General features: G+C 45.2%; 2 protein-coding genes and 2 pseudogenes across 2 annotated transcripts; 2 read left to right on the forward strand and 2 right to left on the reverse strand.

Annotated features, from left to right (window-relative positions):
* Window positions 1-1,804: 1,804 nt before the first annotated feature.
* Window positions 1,805-6,633, reverse strand: LOC136520655 (ubiquitin-conjugating enzyme E2 34-like). The gene is made up of 9 exons (XM_066514255.1): window positions 6,274-6,633; window positions 6,117-6,171; window positions 3,994-4,032; window positions 3,825-3,888; window positions 3,595-3,656; window positions 3,473-3,512; window positions 3,134-3,161; window positions 2,814-2,905; window positions 1,805-2,300 (listed from the first exon to the last, which is right to left on the reverse strand). Exons 1-9 carry the CDS (start codon window positions 6,328-6,330, stop codon window positions 2,018-2,020), a joined length of 720 nt encoding a protein of 239 aa, XP_066370352.1. The 5' UTR covers window positions 6,331-6,633; the 3' UTR covers window positions 1,805-2,017.
* Window positions 6,634-8,098: 1,465 nt separating this feature from the next.
* On the forward strand, window positions 8,099-12,236 carry LOC136522713 (probable pectinesterase/pectinesterase inhibitor 12). The gene is made up of 2 exons (XM_066516525.1): window positions 8,099-9,303; window positions 11,224-12,236. Exons 1-2 carry the CDS (start codon window positions 8,145-8,147, stop codon window positions 11,934-11,936), a joined length of 1,872 nt encoding a protein of 623 aa, XP_066372622.1. The 5' UTR covers window positions 8,099-8,144; the 3' UTR covers window positions 11,937-12,236.
* Window positions 12,237-13,034: 798 nt separating this feature from the next.
* On the reverse strand, window positions 13,035-14,019 carry LOC136522739 (uncharacterized; annotated as a pseudogene).
* Window positions 14,020-16,376: 2,357 nt separating this feature from the next.
* Window positions 16,377-16,875, forward strand: LOC136523605 (photosystem I reaction center subunit III, chloroplastic-like; annotated as a pseudogene).
* Window positions 16,876-17,519: the final 644 nt, after the last annotated feature.

The following is a 17,519-nucleotide window of genomic DNA, read 5'->3' on the forward strand; positions in this document are numbered from 1 at the left end:
TTACTGTGTACTTTGATAGCCGATGAAAGCCAGCTTGTAAAGATGGTTGCCGATAGCTGGTGATGGTCAATGGAAAGGTTGGTTTAGACTCGGGCGTTGCCGATGAGGTTGGAGGTGTTATTGTCGATGCCGATGAAGGGAGGTTTGAAGACTACTGCCGATGCAACAGTGACTATGACGATGAAGGAAGGCTTGAAGATTACTGCCGATGCAGCAGTGAGTATGCCGATGAAGGAAGACTTGAAGACTACTGCCGATGAAACAGGGGATATGCCGGTGGGAAGGAAGATGGCGAGATTTTCATCGTAATTAAGGCGGACTGGGAAATAGATAGGAGTTGATTTCCTTTTCTATATTTGTTAGAGTATGGTTCATGTAAGAGTCACGTGTTTCCTTAGATATGGGCTTGGTGTCCTGGTTGTGTTCGGTTGTGTCTCTTTAGATCAAGGTATAAATATGGAGTGAGGGGTAATGTAAGAAGATAGATCAATCAGTATCAAAACCAATTTTTACTCCTATTTGCATCTACTTACTTTTCGGCGACTTCGTCAATTTGCATATTTTTCCTTTTTTACGAGTTCTCATTGATTCGGCGAGCTGCATCGTTTCAGTGCGACCTTCGGCGATTCTCGAGTTCCGCGTGAGCACCTCTTGGCCGTGACTTCCGGGCGTATCGCTGTTGTCAGGACCAAAGTGTTCGTATCTTCATCCTTGTCGATTAGCAGGTCAAATCGACTGGCACGCTTTGGATATCGATTCGGGTATTAGCCCTTTGTGTTTGTAGATCCACTTTTGCATCAACAATATGTATAAAGTCAGTATGGATAACTTAGATATTTAATTTGACGAATGACTTAGATGTAAAGTTAGACGTATAAGTTATATTCAAGAACTTAGATGTACAAATTAATATCATAACATATTAGTAGAAATATACGTAAGAAATAACTGGTATAAAAATTAAAAAGAGAAGAGAAAAAAAACCAAAAAAAATTGAAACCATAAATATGATACATTGCACGGTATGTCCTCGTACGTTAGTAGTAGCTAGGATGGCTTGCTCGAGCGGCTCCGTCTGTATGCGCCAACGGCCAACACTTCGTTTGACTGTGGTTTGTCGTAAACGATCGTAAATTTTTAATCGGAACAGTATTTTTCTCTCACACGAACCAGCCAGCAGTACTTCTTCACGAACCAGTAACAATACGAACCAGCCAACCGAACAGGCTGCTAGAGTTGGAGACGCTCGAGCGACTGTGGTAATGGAATTGGGCTAATGATGATCTGTTACTTCATTTGGCAGATTCAAATTTTAGTTGGAAAAACAATGATTTAGAGCCTGTTTGGATCCACCAGTAAACTTTAACCGTCTAAATTTAGCTGCTAGGGATCCAAACAGCGCAGCTAAAGCTTAGCTATTTCAACCTAGCTAAAGTTTAGCTAGGAGAATTTTTAGCTGAATAAAGTTTAGCTTTGAAATTGTAACTAGCTAAATTTTAGCTAGGTGGATACAAACAGGCCCGTACGCTGGTCCAGGCGATGATGTGGAGTTGCGGACTGCAATTTCAGTGAGCTTTACCTGTAGTGTGCCTAAGTGAGTTACCAGGTTGCCGGGTCATGTTGCCATATGCTTGCACGAGGATGCAATACGCACCGTGTACTCACGTAAGAAGGTATGCATTTGCTGAGGCATCTCTACCATGCTGTAAAATTCAAAAGAACACATGCACTTGGAAAGAGAATGTGAAATTATGAACTGAACCTGAAGTCAGCACACATAGCAAATATGAGGTACGGCAAGAGAAAAATAATAAGTATACGATTTTGGAAACAGAAGCAAAATACGAACGAACTTCTGACGCTACTAGTCAAGAGAGAACGGTTCTACAGAACCATCACAGGTTCATCAATATGACCCCAAGGTGGTAGGTAGTCTAGGGGACAACTGAGTCAAACCAATGGAAAACTATACAAAATTACACCCCGGTATCACACCTTCTCATTGTCTTTATTATTGTCAAAGTTGCATTAGGGGCAACGCCATCACTGCACCGAAAACTGAAAACATGACCAGCACCATCCAGAAGGGCACCGCCTTCTTCTGGTTCTTGTCATGGCGCGCCTCCGCCAGTGGCTGCGCCCTATTGGCAACGACCGGAGCTTGCTGGACAGCAGGGGATGGAGCAGGTGCAGGATTCTCCTGAGGCACCGGCTCTGCAGCAGTGTTCTCCAATTGTTGCTGTAGAATGTACTTCTCAACATACTCTGGGAAAAGTTTCCTGAAGTGTGGACAGTTTTTGCTGCAAGAGAAACAATTAAATTATTGAGCCACACAGACTTGCCACGATGAACAAAAGGTATTTAGAACATGACTTCAAGTATAACTTGCTGCAGATGAAGTGATAGTAACGTAACAGTTTTATTAATCAATGTTTACACTTGAAAATGCAGCATACTGACCAAAATTCAGTTGTTTCTTTCATGTAGAAGTTTTTTGTGTGTGGTCTTTCATGTAGAAGTATACATACTACACAACTTGTTCAGAAGCTAATGTGCATTGGCTGTTTTTGAGTGGCTCTGTTCCCCCTCCCTATTTGTTTTGGGCAGCCTATCTCTGTTGCTTGTACATAAACTCTCTTTCTCTCTTACTTAATTGAAAGGCATAGCTCCTGCCATTGCGTTAAAAAAAAAAAGGTAATGTGCATTCTGTTCCTTAAGGGGTAGTTTTTTTAACTGCCTTAAGGGGTAGTTTGTAGTGATTCTACAGAAAGAAAATGGTCAGAATGAAATAGCCTGCAGAGAAATGCATCTACCTCTCACAATTGTAGGCAAGGGAAGCTTTTGCTAAACGTCTCTTTTCTGCATTTGATGTCTTGATGCTTCCAGTTGTCAGTGCATCATCCATCTGCAAGTATGAGAATTATCAACATTGAGAAAACACCTTAAAACAAGGGAGCTCTTGCAAGGGAAATGCCAAGAATTGCTTGCTGCAATGTTGAGCAACTAACATTAAATTGTTAGCCTGGAGCAATAACTAATCTTCCAAATTTAATGTGTGCTAGAAATTATGACTAGACCTAGACATTCTTTCTTGGTAAGGCTAACTCATAATGAGGTGCAAGGAACAACTTACCATGAAGGACAGGAGCCCAGTGAGAATGCTGCAGCATAAAGGTTTACATGTCAGACCAACAAAGGAAAGAAAATACAAACAATTTAAACTGAAGCATACTGACTGCTCGATAGTGAAGGATCACTGGAACAGCATAACTAATGGAGCACTAACAGTGAGACTATCATTTCAGTTGTCCCATCTCATGGCAACAGAAGTTGAAATGATTGCGGATTACCACAAAGTAGTGATTTGACTAGCAGAAATTAGTCTGTACATTGTACAGTAGCTGAAAAATTGTACACTATGGCTTCAAAAAACACATTACAACCATGTAGCCAGTTATCGGTATGTGCGTACCTTGCAACAGACCACATTGGATTCCAAGATTCAGGATGAACTGCAAAACATTGTAATAACGAGCATTATTTCAGACGTAATAATAACAAAAGGTATGATCCGCAAACAAGTTCAGAACTTACAGTCACTCATTGACAGGCATATTCTTTTGTGTGGCGCAAACCTGCCGCTAGGGGTTGTCATGCTGAACAATTAAATAAGTTAGAAACAGAAACAAAGAATTAGCATTTTAATCTACATCTAATAAAAATCTTCTAGTTACAGTTTTCAATCTTTACACTTTAATAAGAAGCAACATGCCATTAAAACTCAAACATTTATCATGTATTAACAACATTAAAGGTTTCCGCACCAGATACTTGGAGGTTTAAAAGGATAATCCGGTGGGAATTTGAGCTTCCCATAGTAATATCCACCTACAGGTGGGAAATAAAAACATGAAAAACATTGTTAGAGATTATAAGCAACAAAACAAAAATTGGATGTAGTAGATAATGCGGTATAATATGTATGATCTTTACCTTCAAAGGGTGTGCCTTTACTTCCTTCAAGTACATAGTCTGGCATTAAAAGAAGAAAAACACATAAGTCAGTACCAAACAGGCAAATATAGCACTGAAAGAAAGCAAGAAAATTGGTATTGCATTAAGATAAGCATGACAAATACAGAGCCTTCTAGATACAATCTGAAGAATAAAACGGATTGTAACTATAAACCAAAGCTTCAAATGAGTAAGGACACTTCAGCATCGAGGCATACATGAGGCAAAAAATACAGGGCCAGGGGTATTCTGTTGCCACTGATAAATACATCACTTATTAAAATCGCAACCATCAAATTCAGAGAAGGTGTAATACCTAAGAAGTACAAACTTCTAACCTTTCCATAGACACCTATAGCAATCACATACAACAACAACAACAACAACAAAGCCTTTAAGTCCCAAACAAGTTGGGGTAGGCTAGAGTTGAAACCCAGCAGAAGCAATCAAGGTTTAGGCACGTGAATAGCTGTTTTCCAAGCACTCCTATCTAAGGCCAAGTCTTTGGGTATATTCCATCCTTTCAAGTCTCCTTTTATTGCCTCTACCCAAGTCAACTTCGGTCTTCCTCTGCCTCTCTTCACGTTACTATCCTGGCTTAGGGTTCCACTACGCACCGGTGCCCCTGGAGGTCTCCGTTGGACATGTCCAAACCATCTCAACCGGTGTTGGACAAGCTTTTCTTCAATTGGTGCTACCCCTAATCAATCACGTATATCATCGTTCCGAACTCAATCCCTTCTTGTATGACCGCAAATCCAACGCAACATATAGCAATCACATAGTTTACTATAATTGATTTCCATAAAGCACACAAGGTAAATGACTAACTAAAAACTATACACTTTTAGCATCACCTATCCAAGGAGGCAAGTTGCAGGCTTTTAATAGAAATCAATGGTGCTAATTAGTCATTGATAGCCCACCAAGACCCTACAATGTCTATTAATCTATTACTATCAAATCGCACCAATCAAATCAAATTTAGAAAATCATATTAACTGATAACACAAAACTTTAACCCTTCCATGAACACATCTATCAATCACATAATTTATTCTAATTCCTTTCCTTTAAGCATACAAGGTAAAAGACTAACTAAAACCTACACTTCTTGCATCAGCCATCCAAGAGGCAAGTTGAAGGCTATGAGTAGCAATCAATGGTGCTCAATTTGTCATAAATAGCCCAACAAGAACCTGCAATGCCTAATAACAAAGTAATAATCTATTACTATTAGACAGGTTGATGCACACAATTAGCAGTCACCATCTGACACCATGTACAGTGCTGACTATTTCTGTTGTGTTGCACTTGACGATTATAGTTATGCCAATAAAAAAAAACTAGATGGTGAAACAAATATAAATATAAACAAACATATGGACGTCACAGAGCCATGCACCATAAGCAGAACAAGCACAATCTCTCACATGACTAGATAAGGCAATAGTGCGACTAAACCAGATATCCAAATGATTGTTGAACAAATATCTAGCGAATGCATCAAATGTACATTGCACCACAAGCATGCCATGCAAACACCTTGATGCACTATTGTCTATTTTCTGATAGAAAGATTGAAACAAAACAACAATCAGTTACACAATTGTTTCCTATTTTCAGAATTCTTGGCACTGAACTTTCTATATGCACAATGATTGACCCTCACAACATGCAGTAGAATTTGAATCTTGCTAATGTGTAGTACTGCCAGGAGCTAGTCTATATGAGCGAACAGTATACTCAATTCACCTCACTATACAGAACTAAGGCTCACATCCGACAAATTGAACTTTAAACAATAATTGCTAGGCAGCACGCACTGCTCAGGTACCGTAAGCAGTGAGCTGATGAGCTGAGCACATCACGCAATGCACGGAGCAACCACACATATATAGAAACTTCCAAAACCGAATGAAATGATTGCTAACCCAACATGAATGTAACGTGTTACGCCTAAACCGTTATGCCTACACCATCGCTTCCGACAAAATTGAGCACAATCAACCAATCACACCCAGTTCACTGCAAACATTAGCCAACCAAAAGGCGACGAATCGAATCTACAAGTAGCAGGGTCAGCGGAGGAGGCTACTCACGCCACTCCAATATGTCGTTGGGCAGCGGGCGAGCCACGATCTGCGGCGGCGGCTCCTGCAATCCAGCCAAACCAAATCCAGCCGTTAGAAATCGAGCCACGACGAAGCCGAATCAAAGCAACGCGCACCAATCGACCCCAATCCAACCGGAGCTCACCTTGCAGAGCGCGTGGTACTCCTTCTGGAGCCGCTTGAGGCAACCCTTCTCCGCCATGGCAAAACCCTACCACCGCCTACACGGCGACCGCACCCGACGAAACCCTAAAGCAACCCCCTCGCCCGTCCGAACGCACGGACGCGGCAACACAATTGGGGATCCAATCCAATCAAATCCAGCCCTATCCCGCGGCGCTGATCAGGAGCGGCCAATCGCGCTTGCCAATCGAATCGGGGACTGCGCGGGCGCGGATTTGGTGGGATCAGTCGGCGGGAAGGGGAGGGGAGGGGATCGGCGGCCGCGTTCCCCTGTGCGAGGGGAGGAAGCAAAGCCGAGCCAAATGGGTGGGGATTTTTTTTTTCGGAGGGGGTTTTTAATGGCGCATGATGCGCTTGGAGATTCGAGCCGGTGCGGCGTAGGCGCGTGCGCGTCCGCGCCGCGTGTAGCTGGTTTGGTTAGTCGTCCCGGCCGACGGAACGGTACGGATGAGATGTCGACCGTCGAGGTTTACGCGGAGGTTCACGTTTGGTTTTCTTTTTTCTCCCTCTATATGTGCAAGGTTATGAGAAGAGACAAGAGATTGAAATTTTTTCATATGGTTCGCAAAAAAAAAAAAAATCATATGGAGGTTTACGTCGAGTATATAGGGAGCCAGAGTGTGCGAATCCACCCACCCCACTGGAATGTTAAAATAATCGATCAGTGTATTGCTTTGACATATGAAATTGTTAAGATCATCTCTAAGAAAGTTGTTATTGCTTTCGTGGACCGGAGGCTAGTTTACAGTTTTTTATGAAGAAATTAGACTTCAACAGTAATCTATTCGGTGTTCTAAAATGATTAGTCATCATCTTGTCTTTCTCGGTAGCTAAAGAAAGCGAGCCAATGACTAACGTGGCTAACTAGGCTCCTGGATTCCTTTAAGGAGCACACAGGATCAAATTAGTGGCGGGTTTAGGGTTAACATGAAATGGTTTAAATATTTTCAATAGGGTTGAATTTTCGAGTCATTACATGCAGTGTAGCGAAGGGCAATGCCTTTAATGTTAAAGGCAGACAAAAGAAAAAAAAAGAGAGGTGGTGTGTGGAGGGAGAGGACGTCTAGAGTTGAGTAGGAATGATGAGAGATGCAAGTACTCACTAAGACTGAAAACAACATGTTCATTATCATATCTCCATCAACCATTTAAGAGTAACTCCAAACGACTCTCCATATCCTTGCTAATTCTTAGGAATAGAGACTCTGGTGAAAAAATACCCTCCAATAGCTTCTTATTTGGTTATCCATATATAGCAATCTTTTATTCCGGATTTTTCGCTAACCAAAGATAGAAAACGAGAATGGCTCTTTAGAGTGCACACACGATATAAAAAAAGCCGTTGAAGCACGAAAAGATATAGAAAATGATTTTTTATGCAAATGACTCTCCAAATGATGATATAGCGAGTGTGATTTATAATTAAAGACTCTTGGAGATGCTCTGATAGCATGAACTAAAGGCATCCTACAAACCAGGTGACAATATTATTAGTTGAGAAGAGTAAACCTAATGAGAAAAAGTACTAGCTAGGAAATAGCACTCTATCCATCTTTTTTTTTTCTAAAAAGATAATATGTGGAATGAAAAAGAAGAATGTGATTACTCTCTTCATCCGAAATTATGTCATTTCTATATATATATAGATTTTGCAACGCATCTAATAATTTACAATAAACCTAAATATAGTAAAAGCTACGTATACCGGTAAACTTTGGATCATAGGATCCAACACATGATGCCCCGTTGTTGAACCTTGTATATTGTACATATACTCCCACTGTCCCACTCCCACACCACACACTAGCTCGCGCAATCGCGCTTCCCACAACCATGGCGCCCGTCACGCTCTCACCGCCGCTCCTCCTCCTCGCTATCCTTCTCCTCACTACCGCCGGCACAACTCAATGCCACCACGGTCACAAGAGCCAGCGCCACCACACCGGCGGAACTAGAATGCCCAAAAAGACCGCCGCGGCAGGCGCCAGCAGCCCTCCGCCCGACATCGTCCACCACGCCATCTGCCACACGACGCCGCATCCGGTGTCCTGCCTGGCGGCCGTGGCCTCGCACCTTGACGCCGCCGCAGCCGGCGCGAAGGTGGCCGAGGCGTCCGCTGTCTCCGTACAGCTCCTCCCGCCGAACGTCCTCTCCGTCTTGCTGGCGTCCCTCCACGGTGCGGAGTCGGCGCTGTTCTCGCTCTCCCCGGCGCTCTCCGCTCTCTCCGCGCCGCCGGCCGCCTCCCCCGCGGGCGCCTCGCTCCGCCGCGGCGCCGCGCAGGACTGCCAGGAGCTCCACGCCTCCTCGCTGTCGTCGCTCTCGCGCTCCGCCTCGCTGCTCGCGGCGCCCGGCGAGGGCCAGGGCCTCCCGGCCGTGCGCGCGCACCTCGCGGCCGCGCTCACCAACAAGGCCACCTGCCTCGACGGGCTCGCCGGCGCGTCCGGCCCGCGGATTGGCGGACTCCTCGCGTCCCTCGACGACGCCTACGAGCACGTGTCCAACTCACTCGCCCTCGTCGCCAGGCGCGGCGGCGGCGTGTCTGCTGCTGGCTTCGTGAACGCCGTAGCGAAGACAGTTCACAACCGACGGCTGCTCCAGGACGACGACGACGACAACAGCAGAGGAGACGACGACGACGACAGTAGCGGAGGAGACGACGACGACGACAGCAGCGGAGGAGACGACGACGACAGCGACAACGACGGGGATGACAGCGGTGGGAACACTGGGCAGCCAGCGGCGACGGTGATCACTGTGGCGAAGGATGGGACGGGGAACTTCCGGACTGTGGGGGAGGCGGTGGCGGCGGCGCCGAACAACAGCGAGACGAGGACGGTGATCCACGTGAAGGCCGGGACGTACGAGGAGAACGTGGAGGTTCCGCTGTACAAGAAGAACGTCGCCCTGGTCGGCGAAGGGCGCGACACGACGGTCATCACGGGCAGCCGCAGCGCCGCCGACGGCTGGACCACCTTTCGCACGGCCACTTTCGGTAATCAAATGAACCTCTAAGGCTATCTCGAACAACACCACCTAAAATACAAGTCTTATTCGTACTTTGAGTAGCGCTATAGACAAAAAATTCAATACCTATTTGGCATCTTCTCCAACAAAAGATCTAAAAGAAAATCCTTAGTGCAAATATGTTTCCAGGAGAGAGAATTTATCTCTCAGATAACCCAAAATAAATTTTTCGTATAGATAATCTGTTGGAGGCTAATTTTAGATCAATCGTTACCCATTTTAAGTTTGAGTCGTCGTCTAACTGCAGCACTTCAAAGTTTTAACACAATTTATTTACACGAATCGGATATTCACCTCGCGAGATGTGCGAAGCATCTCTTGGGCCATGTTTAGTTGGCCCCAAACTCCTGAATTTGACACTACGCAAAAAGAAGATTCCCCGTCACATCAAATTTGCGGTACATGTATGGAGTACTAAATGTTGACGAAATCAAAAACTAATTGCATAGTTTAGTTGTACTTTGCGAGACGAACGTTTTGAGCCTAATTAGTCAACATTTGGACAATTATTACCAAATAAAAACGAAACAACACTGTAGCTACTGTAGCAACAGGAAAAACGGCGGCGCCGATTCTGTGCCCATCTAAACGCGGCCTTGGTAGCTGCTACACACCAGTACAGTAGTACACCATGCAGCGTGTGGTCTGTGGCTGTGTCGTCAGACCGGCAGTGAGCTATGTTTAGTTCACGAAATGAAAATTTTTAAATGTCACATTGAATGTTTTGGAAATGTTGGAAGGGGTTTTCGGATACTAATAAAAAAAGCTAATTACATAGCTCACCTGAAAACTGCGAGACGAATTTATTAAGCATAACTAATCCATTATTAACAAAGGCTAGTTACTGTAGCACTTATGGCTAATCATGGACTAATTAGTCTTAAAACATTCGTCTCGCGATTTCTAACCAAATTGTGTAATTAGTTTTTTTCGTTTATATTTAATACTTCATGCATGTGTCGCAAGATTTGATGTAATAGTTTAGGGTGAAAATTTTTGGAACTAAACCCACGCCTAGGCTGATCCGTTCGTGCATGCACTGATGCACACATGGTGGACATGTTAGCATCACGACGGACATGGTCTTCAGGCTGTCAGAAACTCATACTCAGAGTAGATAAGTCAAGTAAAAATGTAAAATACAAGACATGGTTCTTGGTCTTGGATAATGACCAGATCAAGAACACGAGATGTAGGCCTGATAGAGAATTATTTACATGTGCATGCTAGCAGGGGCGGATCCCCTACAGCTGGTGCATCAATGAAAATATAGAGAGGGTGAGGAAGAAAAAGAGGTGGAAGAAAAAAGAAAAATGAAGAGAGAGAAAGAAGAAGAGATCAGCCCTCACTCGACCCTGTTCCGCATCCGTCACTTCATGTTAGGGCCTAGTCTCCGGAGGTTTGACGCAGATATTTGGCCTACTGATGTTTGACGCAGATATTTGGCCTACTGATCACGTGCATGTGCTCCTAGATACTACTAGGTCTGCAATCTAGCCGTCTCCTTCCGTCGGTTGGCACTAAGATCCGATACGGGCCATTGACATGCATGCAGAGCTTTATCTCCTTAGACATGGGTCATGGGCTCATGGCTATCACTCGTCAGGATATTTGGCTGCTCCTAACCGACTGCCATCGATCTCATGGTATCATGCCAATTCGACGACGAGGTGCTCGCTGACAAAACAGCTTCTGCCATCTTATTATCATGCCAATTCGACAAGAAGACGCTCTCATTTTGGCCATGTCCATGAAGTGCACTGGAGCAGGACCCATCGAACTGGCCATGCAAATGCATGCATGGACTAGTCCAAGATCTCATTTATCGTGCGGTCATGCCGACCATTATACGAAAATTTGAATTGTATCTGCAAATGTGCACATGCAGGCGTCTCCGGCGAGGGTTTCCTGGCGCGCGACATCACGTTCCGCAACACGGCGGGCGCGGGCAAGGGGCAGGCGGTGGCGCTGCGCGTGAACGCGGACCTGGCCGCGCTGTACCACTGCGGCGTGGAGGCCCACCAGGACGCGCTGTACGCGCACTCTTTCCGGCAGTTCTACCGCGACTGCGCCGTGTCCGGCACCGTCGACGTCGTCTTCGGCGACGCGGCGGCCGTGCTGCAGGGCTGCGCGCTCCTCGCCAGGGCGCCCCTGCCCGGCCAGTCCGTCGTGCTCACGGCGCAGGGCCGCGCCGACCCCAACGAGGACACGGGCATCGCGCTGCACCACTGCACCGTCTCCTCCGCCGCCGATTCCGCCGCCGCAGGCGGGGCCCCGCCCCTGCCCGCCGGCACGCGCGTGTTCCTGGGCCGGCCGTGGGGCGCGTACGCGCGCGCCGTGGTCATGGACTCCTACCTGGGCCAGATCGTGGACCGGGAAGGGTGGCTCGAGTGGCCTGGCGCGGAGCCCGGACGCGGGGACACCGTCTACTTCGGCGAGTACGGGAACGACGGGCCGGGGGCTGACACGGAGGGCCGCGTGGACTGGGCTGGAGTGCGGCAGATGGAGTACGACGAGGCGGCCCAGTTCGCCGTCGAGAACTTCATCTACGGCGACGAGTGGCTGGGCGCCACCTCCTTCCCCTACGATGACGACGTCTGATCTGATTACATTAAGCCGTGCTCTGCAAATCTCAAGAATGCAGCCGCTAGCCACAAGTGACCGTATAAACTATGCATACCCATCATCAGTCGTCAGTAAGTTTTGCTTGTGTTTTAATATGAAAGAGAGCTTGTTTGGCTGCATTTTGTATCCATTGTAAAGTTGTCACGCGCTGTTCGTGAAACTGTTCTCATTCTCTTTTCACACTCAGAATATGTAAAGTTGGCATGCCCTGTTCTGTTTGCAGCTTATGATTCCCTTAGGAATCAATGTTTTATGAAATTAAGCATTCAGGATTCAGGAAGGTCCCTTTGGAACGCATGAAAAATTTCTTAACCCGGAGCTGACGAGCTGTATACCAGTGAAGTTCTAAGTTCCAAAAAGTATTAGTTTTATACATGTTCCCACGTAATTTCCTTCGTTTCAGTGGCTAAACAATGGAATAGCGGCAAAATTTGGAAAGCCCAGTCTCTGCTAAAGTCCAAAAAGACTTTCTTCTTGAACGTCATTATTGATGCTGACAAGGTATGAAAGGACAATGAGATGATCCACTGCCCACTGATGTTTCCAAAGATGTCGACATTCACGAAGCCTCCTCCAGCTTCAGGCTCACATGGCCACATGGCCCACATGAGAGCCTGGAATTAACAAAGGACAGCATATTCCGCCATTCTGGTCATCATCCAATACCCAAAACATTTCTTTCAGCTATCCTGTTTGTATGTTTCCATGTTGTTGCCGGCTGAAGCTGAATCCTCTGAAATGCATTGGTACTAACACAAGTGATATTCACAGTCAGATGGGCAACAGAGGTCACATTGTGGCCAGCAGCAACTGTGCACAGCTGCAATCCAATAAGCTTGTTGCATATATTTTTCTCAATCACGCAAAAGGCTTGCCTGTCTCTGTATTAAGGTAGAGGAAAAGTTTAATACAACACGTCTTAGCGGCGCTCTATAGGGTCTGAATTCAGCCGAGAACATCATCGGGATCAACTTCATGACATGTTTAACTAAAAGAATTGCAGATTATATCGGGATCGGTGGACCCTGATAAATAGGCTTAAATTTGCTCTGCGGTACCCTGATCAGATATTCAGATCTCCTTTTCTCACTTTATATGCACATAAAAGTTGTGCTTTAAACAATCTCATCCTTGCAGTAAGTGATTATTTACAAACAAGTAAGTCTGCTTCAGCAGTACACTGAGAAGAACTGAACAATAGCCGTTTCCCCCGTTTTGTGAAACCCAAAACGCTGGACCGAATATGACGAGCAAATATGAGCAACTAAGTGCAATACAACACATTATTCTTGCATACATCATTGTACTACACCACTATATGCTTACATGATCAGTTCCTTGCTCAGAGCTGCCTCTTCTGGTCACTCCTGAGCTGAAGAACATCGACGTCCTCAAAAACCTGGAGCGTCGCTAGCTGGATGAAATCAGTGACCCGAACCCCCACAGGCCTACAATTTCATCAAAATCATAGCACAGCATATATAAGGAGGATCAATTGAACAACGGCATGCTCATTACAGACCAATCATTTCTGATCCTTGCCAACCCAACAATAACAAAGACGATCCAAGAAATTCAGTTCAGATGCTCACCATGGGAAGGAGGCCTTCTCTGGCAACCGCATTCCGAGCCTCGGGCCTTCGTCGTACCCCTCACAGATCATCTCCCCGTTCTCATCTCTGTAGCATACGATCCCTCTCAATTGGTCCTCAAACACCTATGAATCATCACAAGAACAGATGAGATCGAGAGCCTCTATGCATACACCTCCTGCATGTGTAAATGAAGAACTGCTGCGACACACATACCTTAACTTTCTTGTCTGTCACAGCAGCAAAGGAGAGGTGTGGTGAAGAACTGCTGCCATGAGCAGAGGTCCTGAGCCTGAAGGACGACTGCCTTGTGCCTGACCTTGGGCAGATCATGGCCATGGAGGAGGAGGAAGAAGGGTGACGATGGAAAGGGATCCTGGCAGCCATTTTTCGTTTCTGGTGAAAAGCAAAGGTGTTGTTCACCAAACAACCAAAGGTGGGCTTCCACTAGGCTGAAAAGAATACATATATAGGAGATGGACATGGCAGAATGGGTCGTGAACCGACTACTACAGCCACATTTTATTGTAAGACTCAACACACAAGAACGAAGGTGTTGGTACTTGTAGATTATTATTATTATATATATTATATTATTATTATTATTATTATTTTGCTGATGAAAGAGGAGTAGTAGTAGCCTAGTAGGGCAGCAATCATATGCAGGAAAGGGCCAAATGTGTCAATCATATTCTTGTTGAAGGTTAGGCTTGGTGCACACCATTACACCAACGACTATAATTGTTGATGTCTACTCCTATGTCTATGTGTTATTGCTGGCCTGTTAATGCCAAAAGAAAATGGCATCCTTTCACAAGTAAATCAGCATCCAGAAAAAGGCACATTCAATCCTTTCAAAAAGGAAAGCGACTTTATATTTGTTGGGATGCACTTTATTATAAAGTATTATATTATTAATTTTCAGTTATTTGCTATTTTAAGATAATGTCTTATGATGTTATTAGTCAGCGTCATATTAATGTCTATTATGAAAATTTATATAAATTCATGAAATAAGATTTATATTTTTATAGAAATATTCTTATAATCTGTAATTCATATATTGTGAAACTATAAGGATTTTTTGAAATGGATGGTAAAAAATAGTAAAGTTTGACTTAGGACAAAGCTAATGTGACAAATAAATAAAAACGGAGGGAGTATAGAACCTTTAGTGCAGTTGTTGACATACTGTTCCTTGGACTCCAATACGTCAACTTCAACTTTGTTTCTGTTTTTTTTTTTTTGAAAAGTTTAGATTTTAGTTGTGGTCTCAAAAGAGTTCACTTAGCATGGTACATTCATTAAATTAGAGTTGAAGTCCAATCATAAGAATGGGGCAATGTGCAGCTAATGCTTTTTTTGTTGCCGCACGCCATCTCTTGCCTCGTTGGGCCCCTCCTCGCAAGCATTATCACCGCACCTGTTGATGATAATATTCCTTAATCTAACACCGATGTTGGTGATAATATTCCTTAATCTAACACCGGTGGCTATGTGACTAGGCTTATCCGGTGATGTCGAAGCCTATTTACCAGCTACCGGCACATGGGATGCTGAACTGGTCAGAGATGTTTTCTGGGAGCAGGACGCGAATATTATTTTAGCCCTGACGGTGAATGAAGGGAGGGAAAACTTTCTAGCTTGGCATTATGATGATCGTGGCTTGTTTAGTGTGAAGAGTGCTTATAAAGTTTGCCGAGACAATTTGCTGCGCAGGAAAGATCAGGGAAGCGCGCAGGGTGGCAGCAACCAAATTGCTGATTCAATGTGGGAGAAGATTTGGAAAACAAATTGCCCAAATAAAGTGAAACATTTTTTGTGGAGATTTGCTCACAATAGCCACCCTCTGAGAAGAAATTTAGCAAGAAGGGGTATGAAGCTGGACACCAAGTGTCCTGTATGCAATCGATTAGATGAAGATGGGGGCACCTCTTTCTGAAGTGCAAGCTGGCCAAACAAGTTTGGCGCGAGTTGAAGCTAGAGCAAGAATGGGACAAGCTAAAAGATCTTATTAATGCACGTGATGTGGTTGATCGAATTCTGAAGGAGAAGGAAGAGGCATGTTTGCTTGAGCTATAATCGGAGGTCATGAATGAATAGGATAGACTGGATATATCGGAAATATCGGACCAAATTTAGAAAAAATTCAAAAAATTAGTAGAATTTAACTTGAAACTATTCGTATGCTATTAAACATCACTTGTTCATAAGATAAAAACAAGAATAGAACATTATGAGTGGGGGATTGAGGCTATGGCGGTGGCGCGATAAGCGTGGATGTGGCCGGCGCGACGAGAACGATTGGGATAAGAGTTGGATTTCTAGGATTTTGATAGGCTAGGAGGATCTATATGCACTATTGGATGGTCGCTCGTGTGAATTTGGGCCGTCTGCGTGAATTTGGCTGATATCCAATTTTATCGGACCTCGTGGATAGAATGGAAATTTTGAAAATTTCGATAAATTTCGGCCGATAAAGAAAACACACAATGGATTCCATCGCGAAAATACACGACAACCACCTCAAAGCCCCCTTGTAAGACCGTACCTGGCCTGTAGGTGCAGCCCGTGCACGAGCACGTCACCTGATAGGTCAGTTGTGCCATGCCGACACGACCCCCATTGGGCAATGTTTTGGCTGGACACGTGTTGTGTCGGGTTGGACGGTCCATTTGGCCATCTATACCTCTAGCCGCTGTCTGTCTGCTATCCCGCGCGCCTTGCTCTACAAAACCCCAAACAAACTAATCGCGCCCTCCCGCCATGACCCTAAGATTCACTCCCTCCACTTCCACACTGGACCCAGCACAACACAACAGCAATGGCTGCCCTCGCCGCTGCCTTCACCATGGCATTAGCCGCCGTGAAGCCACGCGGGCCTCTCCATCTCCTGCTCTGCCTCCTTTGGCAAAAGCAGTAGCAGCAACAACAACAGCATCTCGCTTACCTCCACATTGAAAACCTTCTTTACCGCACTAGCACTCTCATCGGTGCTGCTTTCCTCGGCGGACACCTCCCCTCTGCCCGTGGTGGCCGACATCACGGGTCTGACTTGACCCGTGTAAGGAGTCCAAGGCGTTCGTGTAGCGGGATAAGAACTCGATCAAGAAGCTCAACGCGTCTATCAACAAGTACACGCCCGGCAGCGCGCTGGCACTCACCATCAGCGCCACTGTCACAACAAGTCCAAGCATCAGTTTGAGAACTATGGCAGGTTCGGCTTGCTCTACGGCGTCGGCGGCCTACCGCACCTCATCATCAACCGCGACCAATAACATTGGGGCGAGTTTGTCACGCCTGGCCTGTTCATGGGACGCTAACATCAACACCATTGTCTAACCACGACCACCAATTAAGCATGTGACATGACAATAGCTAGTACTGTTGAAAAAGTGATCTTGAGCTTTTGACTGGGATGGGCCAAAACCCATTCTATTCCTAGACTAAGTCAAGGAGAGCACATAGCTCCCGTATATGCCGCGATCAGGGGCACCCAAAACCGATCGACGATGTGGCCCCTGTGTCACACAGTGCCAATAATAAGAAGGGAAGGCTCTCACAGATGGAACCAACGTTCCTAGAGGATCAGCTAGCCTAATCAAACTCCTGAAATTTGATTGAAGTGGCGCCGCAGTGACAAGAAGGCCACCATCGACACCATGCTCACACTGTCTCTACTTCCTCACCAATGTCTAGAGGTGACATCCATTGACGAATCTCCTATTTTACTAGGCGACCTCTGGTGCAACTACCAATGGTTGACTACCCATCTCATGATGATTATGGTTAGTCCTTTAATCCATATTAGATTAGTTGGTGTTCATGTTAACTAGATCAGAGAGCCTGTGGATATATAAGTGCCCCTGATTCTAACATTGTGTCATCAAGAGCATGCTAATCTAATTCATGGGCACAGATGTGTGGATTATGATTTAGATTAAGTTAATTTTGAGGTCAATTTGTT

The sequence above is a fragment of the Miscanthus floridulus genome, chromosome 18 (assembly GCF_019320115.1).
Source record: "Miscanthus floridulus cultivar M001 chromosome 18, ASM1932011v1, whole genome shotgun sequence".
NCBI lineage: Eukaryota > Viridiplantae > Streptophyta > Magnoliopsida > Poales > Poaceae > Miscanthus > Miscanthus floridulus.